Source organism: Pundamilia nyererei, unplaced genomic scaffold (genome assembly GCF_000239375.1).
Source record: "Pundamilia nyererei isolate P.nyererei 1_Seehausen unplaced genomic scaffold, PunNye1.0 scaffold00035, whole genome shotgun sequence".
Classification (NCBI taxonomy): Eukaryota; Metazoa; Chordata; class Actinopteri; order Cichliformes; family Cichlidae; genus Pundamilia; species Pundamilia nyererei.
In genome coordinates, this window is record NW_005187436.1 from 415,529 (window position 1) to 430,923 (window position 15,395).

General features: G+C 42.5%; 2 protein-coding genes across 2 annotated transcripts in view; one reads left to right on the forward strand and one right to left on the reverse strand.

The window, feature by feature from the left end:
* LOC102203905 (glycine cleavage system H protein, mitochondrial-like) overlaps positions 1–872 on the forward strand; it is a 5,124-nt gene extending 4,252 nt beyond the window's left edge. The window contains exon 5 of the mRNA XM_005729870.1: positions 312–872. Coding sequence (XP_005729927.1) covers positions 312–409 — 98 coding nt within the window. The 3' untranslated portion in view covers positions 410–872. The remainder of the gene's footprint in view (positions 1–311) is intronic.
* A 101-nt stretch (positions 873–973) lies between these two features.
* Positions 974–7,571, reverse strand: LOC102204186 (deoxyribodipyrimidine photo-lyase). The gene is made up of 9 exons (XM_005729871.1): positions 7,227–7,571; positions 5,256–5,823; positions 4,827–5,123; positions 4,548–4,720; positions 4,365–4,449; positions 4,054–4,286; positions 3,722–3,916; positions 3,382–3,607; positions 974–3,253 (listed from the first exon to the last, which is right to left on the reverse strand). The coding sequence occupies exons 1-9, from the start codon at positions 7,470–7,472 to the stop codon at positions 2,709–2,711; spliced, it is 2,568 nt and encodes an 855-aa protein (XP_005729928.1). The 5' UTR covers positions 7,473–7,571; the 3' UTR covers positions 974–2,708.
* Between the last annotated feature and the right edge of the window lie 7,824 nt (positions 7,572–15,395).

A 15,395-nucleotide genomic window follows, 5' to 3' on the forward strand; every position in this document is an offset into this window, starting at 1 on the left:
GTACCTCTGGTGCAAATTACTGACCTCTGTCATCATTTTAAGTGGGGGAACTTGCACAATCGGTGGCTGACTAAATACTTTTTTGCCCCACTGTATATATATAAGTGTCAGTGACATTTACAAACATTTTCTCTTATAAGGTTTTTAGCTTATATCTTTAAACAATGCAAAGAACAAAATATACTCATATTTTGTGTAGTTATTTTGTTTTTGTTTTTTCATGTGAAGCATTTAATGCTACAAGTACTGAAACCAGTGTGCATCTTTGAATCAGAGCTTAGCTTAACTTGATTTTTACACATCTATTATAGGTTGGCTCATGAAGATGAGCATTTCCAAACCTGCCGAGCTTGACAGTCTAATGGATGAAGCTGCATATGAGAGATACATCCATTCTATTGAGGACTGACATAACACCTTTCTGTATGTGCTGTGCACCTTCCCTTTTTCTCACAACACTGGCAGAGAGAGGTGCACAATATGTGCCTGTCCGTTAAAACGCAATACATAGCATTCTCCAGTGGAGCTCTGTAGCTCCAGGCTACTGATCTGTCAGTGCTGTAGAGCTGTGAACTTTAGAATTTCTTTACAGACTTAATTTAGGGGACCTTCCAGCCTGCATTGACCTAATATCCATTGTTGATTTCTTAAAGCATCAAACCACCAAAAGGTGGAAGAGACTGAGACTAGAATAAAATAGTTACAAATCATTTCAGTGAAGGACTTGAAACTCTGTCTTGGGACACTGTTTGACTTAAAAAGCACTTTTGTCTTTATGGTATTAATTATTTTGATCTTCACTGCATGTATAAGGGTTAAACTGTGGACAGAGGACCTGTGTAATAAAAAATAAATAAACATTTCCTTAAAAAGTCTCTTTTCTTTGTCATTTATTTCTGAAATTTTTATGTTTTATATACGGCTTAAAGAAAAACTAAATCGCACTAATATAAATATATGTATATACACCGCATTTCAAATTATAATGCAAATTGTGTTTAAGTGTCATAAAGATTAGTTGTTTTTCAATTAAACCCATGGATGGAATTGTGTCTCAAGACTCTTTGTATCATTGAAATCAATCTTGGACACTTATGATCATTAGTTTGCCAGGTGAGCCCAATTAAAAGAAAACTACTAAAGAAGGATGTTCCACATTATTAAGCAGACCACCATTTTCAAGCAACATAGGAAGGAAAAAGTATCTCTCTGTTGCTGAAAAGCGTGAAATAGTTGAATGCCTTGGACACGTAATGAAAACCTTAGATATTTCACAAAAATGTAAGCGTGATCACCATAATGTTAAGAGATTTGTGGCTGAGTCAGAGCACACATTGGTTCGTGCAGATAAAGGCACAATGAGGAAGGTTTCTGCCAGACAAATACATCAGATTAAGAGAGCAGCTGCTAAAAGGCCATTACAAAGCAGCAAACACGTATTTGAAGCTGCTGATGCCTCTGGAGCCCTGCGAACATCAAGGTGTAGGATCCTCCACAGACTTGCAGTTGTGCATAAACCTATTCAGCCACCCCTAACCAATGCTCACAAGCAGAAACAGCTGCAGTGGGCCCAGAACTACATGAAGACTAATTTTCAAACAGTCTTGTTCACTGATGAGTGCAGTGCAACCCTGGATGGTCCAGATGGATGCAGTGGTGGATGGTTGGTGGACGGCCACCATGTCCCAACAAGGCTGCGTCGTCAGCAAGGAGGTGGTGGAGTCATGTTTTGAGCCGGAATCACAGGGAGAGAGCCGGTCGTCCCCTTTAGGGTCCCTGAAGGTGTGAAAATGATTTCTGCAAATATGTGGAGTTTCTGACTGACCACTTTCTTCCATGGTAGAAAGAGAAGAACAAAACCATCTTCATGCAAGACAATGCACCATCTCATGCTACAAGGAATACTTCTGCATCATTGGCTGCTATTGGCATAAAAGGAGAGGAACTCGTGGTGTGGTCCCCATTCTTCCCTGACTTCAATCCTATTGAGAACCTTTGGAGCATCCTCAAACAAAAAATATGAGGGTGGGAGGCAGTTCACCTCCAAACAGCAGCTCTGGGAGGCTATTCTGACATCCAAACCATGCAAACCATTCAAGTAGAAACTGTTCCATGGATGCAAGAATTGTAAAACTGCTATCAAATAAGGGGTCCTATGTTAATATGTAACTTGACCTGTTAAGATGTTTTTGATTGAAATCGCTTTTGATGTTAGTGAAATTGATCTACTAATGCTGCAAATTCAACAAATAACCATTTTCAATTCTTTACAATCTATAAAATCTTTTGAAAGTCTGTGTGCGTAATAATTTGGAACAGTGCATTTTAATTTTTTTTTAATTTTTGAAAAACATACTTTTTTCATTGGGAGTTTTGTTCAGTAACATTTGAATTATACTCTATTGGTCGATGACTCGAAAATTATGCCGACTGTCATTTGAATCGACTAAGTAGCAAAAACAGAAAAATATCATTTGCATAATAATTTGGAACGCAGTGTATGCTGCCATTATTTAACACAGTACCTGAGGTCAAACTGAATATAAACTTTTGAGAGCATTTTCCAGCCCCCTTGCAATCTACTTTTTTTCCACAAATATTTTCCACATCCACATTGGCAGAATATGTTTTGGCATCATTTTTACACTCAATAAATTTGTAATATGTTTACATTCTGTGGCAAATGACTAAAAAGTTTGTAGTCTTGGTCACTTTAGAGAAGTGACTGCCCCACCGGGTACTATAGAGAACCTGTCCTTGGCTGTGGGAGTTCGTCTGGCCCTGCCTCGAGGTGAAGGAGACGGTGGGAGCCCCTCCATTCTCCGATAATCGCTGTTGAGCCTCTCCTTTCTTTGGACTGCCTCATGCATTACACTGGCAGTGAAGTCTCTCTTATTAAGGAAAGCAATGGTCTCGTCCCTCTTTCGGCTCACGTATCCTTTTAAAACTGCGTTGTAGGGGTTTGATGTGGCATCAGCATCCGGATCTTCATGCTGGTGTTTGAATTCCATGCGAGTGATGACAGGCAACAGGAACTGCTTTCCTTGTGTCACCACAGCCCCATCCTTGTGTGATAAACCCAAAGCCTCAGAGACCAGGCGTGGGGGCAAAGGCACCAAATCGCAGCCTGAGCGTTTGTCCACATACTGTTCAAACTCCCTGCGCACCAAAGCTACATCCTGCAGAGACTGATTCCTTCGCTCCTCGAGATCTGTAATTATTCGCTCGGGATACGACTGGCCAAACACCACACCTAAACCGTGAGGACAGCATCGATGTAATAAATTGATATACCGTATTAACTGTTAAAACTAAACTATGCAAAGCATGATTCCATACATTTATCTTATTTAAAAAGTGAATTACAATAAAATGTCTCACCTGCACGCCGCAGCATGGATGCAGGACATTTCCAGGGTTTGTGAATAAGCTCGTCAGGCAACTCTGCAAGTTCAGGACACCATTTCCTAACATAGGTACCGTAGGGGTCACAGGTCATTGCTGCGTCAACAGGGTGCATGACAAAGTTCCAGTGATCCAGGCCACACATGCCCCCATTCTGCCACATCATTGCATCTATGGCAACATCTGCATCCACCAGGGTGTCCTAAAAATGGGTTGGATACAGTCAGGAAGGTAAGTAGTACTTGTGAATATTTGTCAGGCATTTGGTGCAATATCTTTGTGAGTGCATTAGTCCCAGTGTGCACACGCATCTCACCTGGAACCAGCGATAGCCTTCTTGCCAAGGCAGATAAAGATATGCTATGAGAAAAGATGCCACTACATGTCTCATGTAGTTGTTCATCCAGCCTGTCTGCCACAGCTGCCTCATGGCTGCATCGACCAGAGGGTAGCCTGTTCGTCCTCGCTGCCATGCCTTGAGGTGGCCCCAATCACTGCTCCACCGCAAAGCCTGCCAGTGGATGTAAAATTATCCATAATGTGGTTTAGGCCTTTATTACAAATTAATAAATTGACGTGGCAACGAAAAAAGTTTACAATTTTATGGTATGGTTAATATTCACTTTGTAGTCTATAACTAATTTCCACCTTGTATGGAGGTCTGATGGATTCCCATGGGAGGTCAGGAAACAGCGTGAGCTGCCAGTAAGCCAAATCTCTCCACGCCAATTTGCGTTGGAACTTTAGGGGTCGACAACGTGCTCCTTTGGCATCCCACATTAACCAGCGTGGACTGAGCTGACCAAAATGAAGATAGGGCGACAAGCAGCTGGTGTTTGGAGCATCTGCCCTGCCTGACTCTTTTTCATATCTATACACACCTAGAAATAGAAATAAATATATGGTGTTGTTCATTGCCAAGTCTGTTAAGATAACCAACTGAACAATAGGTGTCTCACCATCATGAAGAAAGGCCTCTAGACGGGCTTGCGCTCCTCCTTCACTAAAATCCCAGGTCTTTCTAATATTCACTGCCCAGTCAACCTGAATGCCGAAGAGAAAACAAAGAAAACATTGACAGATGCGTGATTTAAATTATTTTTTAAGTTGGTTTGTTTTGCCTTAGAGCTTTGGTTTCTAACCGTTGTGCCATCCTTCCTGCGGGGCATGCGTGCCAAGCCTAGTTCATCCAAACAGACCCCCTTTGGCCAGTGGGCAGGTGTAGGGAGAGATACCGGAGGGTCCAGGGGAACTCCTACTGCAGTCCCTGGGTTCTGTCTACAGCAGCTCATGAAGTGAGAGACTGAACCTATTCCTACATCATAAAAAAACAATAAAAGTTCATCAGAATAGCCATATTGTAATTTAGGTATACATTATCAGCAAACCCAGTATGCACATAGAAATATGCTTTGACTAACCTCGAAGGCCAACACCCTCCGTGGTGACAGAATAAGGGTCTCTGAGACAATAAGAGTGGAACATCCTGCATTCAACACCTTGTTTCTGCAGAGCTGAAACTACCAGATCATCTCTCTCCTTCAGCCAGGGCTCATACAAGGCATTAGCCAGCACTGTTCTTGCCCCAGTCTCTTTAATCAGCTCCTTAAGTGCCTTCAGAGAAGATTCAGTACTTGCCTTGAGGACGACAAGACGGCTGCCGATGTGCTCCAAAGATGAACAAAAACACAACAATGCCTGATGCAACCAATATTTACCTATTTAAAAAAGGGAAGATACATTCAGACAATTAGAATACAGAGCCTTACAAACAAGGATTTTGTCAAGAACTATTATGAAGACATGAGACAAAGTATTGCTATAACCACTGATTCCTTGATCAAACTTACAAGCTCCTCCCATAGCCACTGTAATGCCCGTTCCCTCCTCTTCTTTGGGGCTCCAGATGAAGACAGGTATGACAGGTGCACCCACTTCTAGTGACGCCACGAGAGCAGGATTGTCACACAGCCGCAAATCCCTCCTGAACCACAGTAACACTGGTGGTGGTGCTGATGGAGAGCGGGGTAAACCTACAAGGTGCTGGCCAGTACATTTTCGCCTCTGCCGCCTATTCTTAGAGCGTTTTGGTTTCTGTGATTGATCCACATCTCCCTCCTGTTCTGAGACACACACAGTCTGACCTGTCCCGAGTGTCTGCTTATTAGGATACGTACTTATTTGAAACTCCATCTCTCTGGCTGTCTGCGGTGGACTCTCTCTGTTCCAGGATCCAGTTTGATTGGTGCAGTTGCTTCCTTCAGGCTTTAATATAGAATTCAGCTGAACAGATCCTCTCTGATTTTGAGCATCTCCAGAGTGCAATGGTTGGGATTCTTGGCTGGGAGACTGCAGAGGGTGACCTTTCATATCCAGTAGAGAGAGAGCCAAAGCAAGTTCCAGCTCGTCATCTTCAGTCTAAAATTTAAGCAGGACAACCCACTGTTATTACTTTTAAAGCAATTCTTTAGTAGTTTAAAAAGACGAATGTGTACACTATGCCCTAAATGACAAGACATTAGCTTTTATCAAAAACTACCACAGGTGTACCACAAGTACTTCATAAGGGACACATGCAAACCTGTCATTCTTCCTTGCAGACACCTTATTGTAACCCAAATTCTCCCCATCACCGGTTCCGTCTTGTCACTCAGGCTTCATTCAAGCCCCCATCTTCATCTCCAACACCGCCCTCTAGATTCCAGGGGGTCCTGCCCTAATCCCTATCAGCACTGGGATTAAATCCTGCGCTGATGGGCAGCATCACATGCATCTCTCAGGTCCTGTGTCAGGTCTTGTTTTTGATTTTTTTTCTCCTATTTCTTCTGGACATGACTTTCAGATACTGTTCATCTGCTTTAGATAGTTCTTTAGACCTGCCACTTCTTTTGTCCTCCACTTGTCCACTTTCCTCAAATTGTTTAGGGAAAGTGGAAAATGCCAAGGAAATCACAATTTCCATTTTCTAAATTACTTTTAGACATTTTTAGAAAAAATCCCTACAAATACAAAGAAAACTGAAATGGGAAAAAATTGGGAGACATCATCTCGATGTAGGGAAGCATAGAGCTGCCACCCAGGCAAAATAAAAATAGAGATATATCACATTATAACGTGAAAACTTTATTGTTCTTACAATATACTTTTCATGTTTGTTCAATATACTATCACGTCATTACAATATACTTAATATCACGTTATAACAAAAAACTTTTTATATTCTACGAACGTAATAATTATGTATATTGTAATGACGTGATATTATGTTGTTCAAACGTGAAAAGTATATTGTACTAACATGATAGTATATTGTGAGAACAATAAAGTTTTCACGTTATGATGTGATATAGCTCTATTTTTCTTTTGCCTGGGTGGCAGCTCTACGCTTCCGTAGTTCTCGGGAAAATATCACCAATTAACGCAGATCCCGGGGCTCCGCATTCACAAAAGGGGGAAACTTTAGCCTTGGCAGTGGTTTGCAGTTTCGGTGAAGAGCTGCTCCTGTACCGCCATTAGGAAATCATTAATACTTATGTATGTTTTCATTCATTTATTTACGTATTTATTTATTTTAGGTTAAGCTAGGCTAGTAGGTAAAATGAAAAAGTGACAAAAACACAACTAGCTACCTAAAGTTACGTGTATCATCAAATGCTTGAGTTAATCTCTAAAAGCGCCAGTCGTTTAATTAAGTCCTGTTACTTCCTTATTGTGTTTTGTTCGTGTCATTTTTTGTATGTATTTTATTTTTGCTGACTTAAGCCTAGGTGTTACAAGTCCTCCAACCTGAATGTACTTCTATTGCTGAAACATTTACTGACCTTGGTGAAATATTCCTGGTAGATGGAGGTGAGACTGGTGTGCAGGAGTCTGTCACCCGTGGACAGAGGCTCGATGAGGGACAGAAACTGTGAGCGGGTCTCTAGGTGCCCCAGGATGGACACACACATGGCGAAGAAACCCTCGGGATCCTCTCGACCCTCCAGTACTTCCCCTAACCACCATTTCACTGTGGCTTGGGCATCAGCTCCTGAAGGAGGCATCTTCGAGTAAAAGGTGACTGACATTTTAGTTTGTTAAAAAGATTAAAGCCTAAGATCTATATTCACGATCATCTCAACCTCCTGAACTGCCGGTTACCAAACAACAGCTGATTTTCAGTTACACAAGCCATGTGTCAAATGTTTTGTAACCTGGGGTAAATTGTAATGAGTAAAAAGCACCAGTAGGGGGTGTACAAATCTAATATAAATGAGCTATGCAGGAGGCTAGTAAAGCCCATGGGTGTTAGGCTGGGTTTTTTTTTTTCTTTTCACAGCGTGTGAGTAACAGATGGGATTCCTTGTTTACATTTCATTAACTTGGCATTATGGCAGAGCAATATAGACCTAATAAATGCTATATGAATGCCTGTTTTTGACATAGATTTGAGTCGATCTCTGTGTTTCATCTTCCTGTCCACAGCACAATCATTTCTCTGCCAAATCTATACCTGTCAACGAAAATGTTTCATTCCCAGGGTCGCCACAAGCAAAATCCAATCAAATAGAGATCCTTGGTTCAATTTGAAGTGATGTTAAAATGCTGGAGGGGGGGGCATCTTCCTTTGGATAATCACTCTATAATTTTTACATAGCCTTCATCTTGACAGGAATGTGGCCTTTTTCAAGTGCAGCCTGTGATGTGACTGAAAAACAAAGCCAGGAGACAGGAGACGGTGTACCCAGCAGTGATTTTTATTTTTTTTTTAATCACAGTCTGTATTCAGACTGTTGAAGGGTTGCTAAGTAATTGATTTTTTTTAATGAGACCAAGAATAAGCTTTTGAAAGTACGCAGCAGGGGACAATGATTTGTGACACTTGTGGAGCAAACTTTAAAATGCTTTGTATAGTTGATAAGCTCCACTTGTGATACTATTACAGGAATTACTCAGAAGTCTTATTTTACTTATATAAAAAAAAATTCTCAAGTGCGACTCAAGGCTTCGCAAACAAGGACATACGATCTGAGTTATTCAAAACTATTATGTGAAAAGTAGTGGGAGTGTAAGAAGGGAATATGGTGTTGAGTGCTGTGGTATGTGAATAGAGCAAGACCGAAAGAGAGGGAGCGGGAGAAAGAGATTGAGAGAGAGAGAGAATCAATAGTGTTTAGACAGAGAAGTGGAGTCTAAGTGTGTGATCAATAGAGAGCAGAGAGGAGAGATTAGCTGCTTTTCTCTTTCAAACTAACACTGACAAATTGGTGAATTGGTGTATCGGCCCTTGGGCTAAACGGATTGACCTGCTGTTTCCATGTTCTACCGTGTACTGTCAATAAAGATCTGTGTTCATTGTGGCTCTCAATGAAGAGAGTGAATGAAGCACCAAAAGAGAGAAAAAGGGGAAAAGGAAGGAAGGGAAATAGAGAAGCAAAAGCAAAAGTGCAGTCCAGGTGCCCACGTAGAGCTGATACTCGCGAAATGTCCACACCTCGGTCTCATTAACACACGCGTGTACTCATATGTGCATCCTCGTGCACATTGTTATAAAACCATAATAACGTCTCCAGGAAAATTAATGGAAAGACAGATTAAAAACTAAGTGAGGAGAAACGGGCCACTAGTGTAGCTATTTGCAACTCATAAATCATTCTGACACACCCACGCGCATGTAGACACTTGCATAGACTCACACACGCACATACACACAAGCACACACACGTACTGTAATTAACCACAGGCTATTTACTCTCTCCTGCTGTAAATTAGACATGCAGACACAGTTATTACATTAGGGGGATCTGCCATGCAGAATGCTAACAGGGGGGGGAGGAGGAGGGGAGACTCGTGCACATAACAACAACTGGTTCATACAAACATAAACATGCACGTACGCACACACACACACACACACACACACATGCATGCGTGTACACAAGAAAGAGGGTTTAGAAGAATCATAGACTGACGGGAGTGAAAATGAAGCTGCAGCACAGAGAATAGGGGCCCCCAGCTCTTTGTTCCCTGCTGCATTTCATTATCTGAAACGCCAGCCAACACACGACACACACACACACGCAACGCACCTCCCCCTTCCCTAAAGCTGTCTGCCTTCACTCCATGCATACAGCACAAAAAGAGGGGAATATAGAGATACTGCGTCAGTGCCATTCACTGGCATCTGTACTTGGTCATGGCAAGCGTGTCTGCATGGTCATCCTTGGCAAATCAACTCATCCACACACTGCCCTGAGTTGACCACTTCCATTTAAACCTGTGATCACAGAAAACACAGTCCCATAAATTCTATTTCAAGCAGAACAATGGGAGATGAAGTCTTGATTAAAGCAAGTATTGATACTCTGTCTCAGGCAGCTTTTCTCCATTTAGTTCATCTGAAGTTTTTCTTATTTTTTTTTCTGGCAGTCCTTCAGTTTGTGTGTGTGTGTCCTCTGGTTCCCTCTGCCTCCCTCACCCTTCTCTGTCCCTCTGTTTTCCCACGGTGATCGATAGCTCATTACAATCATTGACTGCAGCTCATCAGCACCTTTTAAGGTCTGGAGACACAGAAAAGGTGTATGTGCTTGTAAGGGTGCATGTTTTCTGATGTGAGCTTATTGACAAATAGAAAATAACCATTCAAATGTCAAACATAACCTTTGTTTTGTTCAAAATGAATTTTTCTGTCTTACAGCCAGTGCTGCGGGTGTCTAGTTTGTCACTTTGTCGCTTTATGGTCCATGGTCTTGGGGAACATCTTATTATGCAACTCACGTGGGTACCATGGTTTGTTGCTATGGTGATTGCCAAGGGAGCCAGAGTATTATAGGTGTTTATCCTAGACAGGAGCAAGGCTACTCTCCGTCTATCAGGACACGCTTCAATTTGCCACACAGTTTGGACCACACATTAAGATCAACACAGTCACAGAGGGACAAAGGGAAAACAGAGAATACAACACAATCAGGTCCGGATGCGATTTAGTGGATAGATTATTCAGTATTCATATTCCTGGAAGAAAGACCTTGTTCAAACACTCAGTTGTTGGTTTAATGCGTCACTGCAGGGTTTGTTTTTGGAGAGGACAGGATGTGAGCCAAAAGAAGCAAACAGAGAAAAAAGACTGTTAGAGAGTACAAACCATGGTTAAAGGCAAGGAGAAAAGTGTAGACATAAAAAAAAAAGGCAAAATAAAGGAGACAATAGATAGACCTCGAGAAGTCCCCCAAGGATTCAGTCACAGGATGTGGTCTAAGAAAAGCAGTAAATTGGTAAAGAGTGTGAACTTTTAAGGAAAAGGGGATAAAAATAGAGAGTATAATAAAGGGCTGAATAGACAACAAGTCTCTCAGCCCATGCATAAATTACACACACCATTTACATATTCATTATGTTTTGTGTTCTAATGAGAGTATTTGCTTAATAGCATCACCACCACCACTGCCAGCTTTTGTTTGACTCAAGAGAATTAAAAGAGTGGGAGAAAAAAAAAGAAAAACAAGGGAACAAGGGTCATCTTGGCAAAGTGGGTTAGGTCAATGGTATACAATCAATTTTACTGATGATCATATCAATCATATTGCTGTATTGTTCATGTGTGAACGAGCACAACCTACTCAAGGCTCTAGGAGATGTGAAGTGAAACACACATAATGGGGGGTTGGTTAAAGTTAATTAAAACAGCACAAGCTCTCTACAAACTCGGGGCTCTCTTCGTCCTTCTCCTCTTGTCTCAGTGGAATAAGTGAGTGCTGCTGTAATTACCTACAGGGCAGCCACTGAGAGCATTTCTTCAGGTGCCAAAAAAAAGTCTTTCAAATGACAGCAAAGATTTGCAGAGTGACTTTAAGGAATGAAAAGTTTGTATGTCTGAAGTGATCTTGCGCATAACTAGAGGTCCAACACATAAAGTGTTCCATACAATGTGAAGCGTTTTTTTTTTTGTTAGAAAATAAATGAATGAAATAAGGGGAAAAGAGAGGGATGGAAATGAAGAGACAGGGGGAAGGGCAACGGAGGGATGAGCTACAAATGAGAGCGATGGCGGTGGCAGGTTGGCACAGTGCCATCCAGTCAGGACTTGAGCAGGGGCGGGCATGGGCATGGGAAAAGGGGCAAGGAGGAGAATAAGAATGAAAGAGGAAGAGAAACAGACCTCCATACTGCTACCATGGTGGCACCTTGGCACAGGCATAATGGGGCGTAACGAACAAGAGACTGGGCAGAGAAAGGGAAGATGGGAAAAATATCAGAGGATAGCGGAGCATAGAAGTAAGTGAGATGCCAGCAAGCAGAGGACTCGGATATCGATAAACGACAGAATCATAGGATGTTGAGGAGAAAGATGGACAATACTTTAAATTTGTAAATGCACGATAGGTCGCAGAATGGGAAACAGCGTTGGAATTATTGTAACCGTTATTCAATTTTTCTTCCTTTCTATGCCAGCTGCAGCATGCCACCCAACGGGCAGCATGCCAGTTTGTACATGTGGCATGCCCGAAGCATTCGAAGCGAATGGCGGAAAACTGTCATAGTCAAAGACGAGGACTCACCTCCGAGGATTTGCTACTAATCACCATTTGTTTGTTTGGACAAAGCCAAGAAGAGGTGCCCGGGCAACGGTTGCCAGCGATTTAGTGATGGCATCTTTTCAGGGGAGGCAAGGGCACAGGGAGAAAGATGGCACCCTGCCAAAGCAACATAATGCACACATTAGTAAACAGAAACCTCCGTACGGTGAGCAAAACATTTCGGATGCCTTGAACGTTTTTGGCGGTGGCATCCCCTCAAGGGAAAGACTGGAAACAGAGATGGCACCATGCCAAACACAAACTGCGAGGCGTTCGCGGGCACGACCAATAGATACACTAAAATGTACTAAATGCCACGGCAAAAAAAGTAGCAAAAGAACTACAAGTAGAACTACAAATGTAGCCGTGGTGGGAGTTTGGGAGAAAAACTATTTCCGTGATGCCAACTCTGCTCAGTGCCAGCTGCTGCACTGAAAGGATGCTGCTGCCCATCACAAAAATCTAAGAGGAGGGATCATACCATTCCAGTATGGGCAGAAAGACTATGTGGAAAGAGAGGAATAATGAGCAAAACGAATAACGGATGCAGAAGGAGGAAAATGGGGGATTTTGTGCTTAACGAAGAACAGTGGGAGTGGGTGGACAAGGATGATGAAGAGCCTCTTTCCTGCACTTGCACACCTGGGATCTTCTTAAAGGGATATCCCCTCAGACTGCTGTGTGTGTTTAAAGGGAGGGATGTGTTGGCATCATCTCCAGGGTGTCAAGCTGTGTTTCTCTATTGCCAGTCAGGGAGGGTTCTGCAGTCATCAGAGGCGGGCAACTGTCTGGGCATCTCATCTGCAGCTAATTAACAGCCACACACTAATTCTAACAGCCGATCATAATTAGCGATTTAATCACTCGTCAACGCTCTTCTCCCCCCCAAATTGTGCCTCCTATTTGGACACGTGCGGATAAGCTAAGGAACGCCGGATTCCTCCCTCACTACCTCCCCCTCCCTCGTCCTTCCTTCCTTCCTTCATCCTTGGCTCCAGACTCCAGTGGGATCTTAATTAAGCCTGGGCTTCATTATGCAAATGGAGTACAATAAACGACAGCAGAGGTGGAGTTGGATACAGACTAAAATGGAACGGTGGGAGGGGAGCACTGAAAGTGGAAAATGAAGAGATGTGGAAGGTTACTAAAATCGTCTATGTAATGTTACTACAGTAATTGTAAAGTTGTTGTAACTTGTATGTCTGCAGTGGGTTCACTACCACATGAGACGTGAGAACCAGTGAAACCAGCTCTCTGATTTGCCATCTCTGCTGGCATTGGGAAAACTTCTCTGAAATAACAGCGGATATGCAAAATGTCACTTCTCACAAAGGAAATTTCAAGGAATGGTGAAGGAAAGGGAATATTGACAATGAACCCTGTTAATATCACCAGTTGGCTGTTGTCGTGGATACAAAGGAAGATGGTAGAGATAGGGAGACAGAAACACTGAGAGTGGCAGCAGCATGGCAGCTAATGTCATCTCAGTTTAATCATCGCATGGGATCATGGGGTTCATGAAAATTCATTTGCATATCATTAAATGGAGAGAGGTTATTTGGTGCGGCTAGCCAAAATGGGATTGGATGAAGGAAGGGGGGGGGGAAAAAAAGGAAAATGTAGGGGCTCGTTATTAAACTGCAATGTTTTATAGTCCGCCAGCCGATTCATTTAATTTGGGCTTAATTAAAATGTGTCAGACTCAATAAATCATTCCAACAGGGATACTATCAGTGTTTCAGTCTGAAAAAAAGACTAATCACTGGATATGCGGTCGGACATTTTCCAATAACATTTTGAGTGCTTTAGTATAATGTGAGCTTGACCAATCGACTTCCATTTCTGATTTATCTGAGTGGTGTGCATCGAAACAGCCTGTAACTTCTGTGTACAGTGTGAGCACAGGGCTATTTCTGACAGGTGGTGATGCCACCCTGTGTTAGTCAATAAGGGGGCAGCCTGCACTGTCTTTATGACCTCTGCGATGTGTATGTATGTGCTTGGCTGTGTGCATTTCTCATTTACATAAGTGATGTAATTAGACCACCCTTTCTCATGCAGATCAGTTTGACAACATGGCAATCACTTTAACAGACATGCAGGCGCACACTCAGAAATACACACACAGAACAACACACGCTTGCTGCCGTGACCACCCCCATATCATGGGGAGTCTGTTGTCTGTGAGCAAAAAGTGTAAAGATTAACATAATCCAGCTAATAAGTGTGAGTAATATTCACAGAGTGACGCGTGGCATAGACACTGTCCTGCTGATGCGTATTTGTATCTCATTATAGATGTAAAGTACTGTGGTCGCCAGTGAGGCGGGAGGGGGAGTGGTGACGGTGAGAGGGGGGCCTTCATGAAGTGTGGGCCTGAATAAAGAGACACAGAAGAACAACAATAAACTGCACTACTTGGGGGGGAAAGTTACTCTATCCTTCCTTTGAAAAAGTTATTGATGTAATATAAAGACAAATTACGCGGGGTACCTCATAACCAGGATGCTGGAGATTGCTAAAGGAAGTTTTTCCAATGTCTGCACAAAATTGGAAAGACAAACCTACTGATTTTGTATCTGTTTGTTTACAGTACTGAGAGGCACACTGAATCGGGTTTTTGCTGCAGAATATAGGAATTATAAATAGAGTGTATTTGCGCTTGCAGGCTAGCTCTGCCACATGATTGATTAGGATGGTGTGACGACCATTAAAAAGTCATTTAAAAGATGGATAGGGACCACATTTCCAAATAAAAACCACTTTATACCTGATGAAGTGCTGAACAAACTCTCCTTCAAAGACATTTACTGATTACTCTCTGGGTATGAGTGAGTGTAATGTGGGAAGCTCCCATGAACTCAGTGTAGCCTCTGCATCAGCTGTAGAGGACTCCAAAGCACTCGTCTCGACACAGTCAGGAAAAGGGTGGTAAAGGCTGTAGTTAAAAATTGTAGTTAAGAGAAAAGAAAAAAAAAAACACAACCTCTGACATCTTTTTAATATTTTGGATTCAAAGCAATATATTAATTTGGACTGAGGTGTAATCTGTGTGCACAGGCGTGCGCACACATGCACACACTGACTGAAATCTGATAGCGCAGCGTCGCTTCAGCTCAAGCCTTATCCTAAGAAACAGAGGTGCGTCTGAATGTGCGAATATATTTCAGCTCTGTCTCTTTAACTCAGGGCTCCACCACAGCAGCATGCTTTGGGATTCATGCATAAACATGAGCTGGCCTTTCAGCTCTCTCCTCACATAACCAATCTAAATCTAAATGAGCCCCCACTACAGATACACCAGCAGGCAATGACATTACTCCCCAGCCCCAGCCCAACCCCCTACTCTACCCTACTACCCCCAGTGACACATATACACCAGCAGGCAATAATTTCACGCTATCCCTCAAAGCCCCCCCACCTCCACCTACTCTC

Bases quoted from the DNA above. Each gene is read 5' to 3' on its own strand.
- LOC102204186 (XM_005729871.1), bottom strand. From the start codon at position 7,472: ATGTCAGTCACCTTTTACTCGAAGATGCCTCCTTCAGGAGCTGATGCC. The intron at 5,824-7,226 runs GTCAGTAAATGT...CTTAAATTTTAG, and splicing joins ACCAGGAATATTTCACCAAG to ACTGAAGATGACGAGCTGGA. The intron at 4,450-4,547 runs GTTAGAAACCAA...TTCGGCATTCAG, and splicing joins GCAGGAAGGATGGCACAACG to GTTGACTGGGCAGTGAATAT.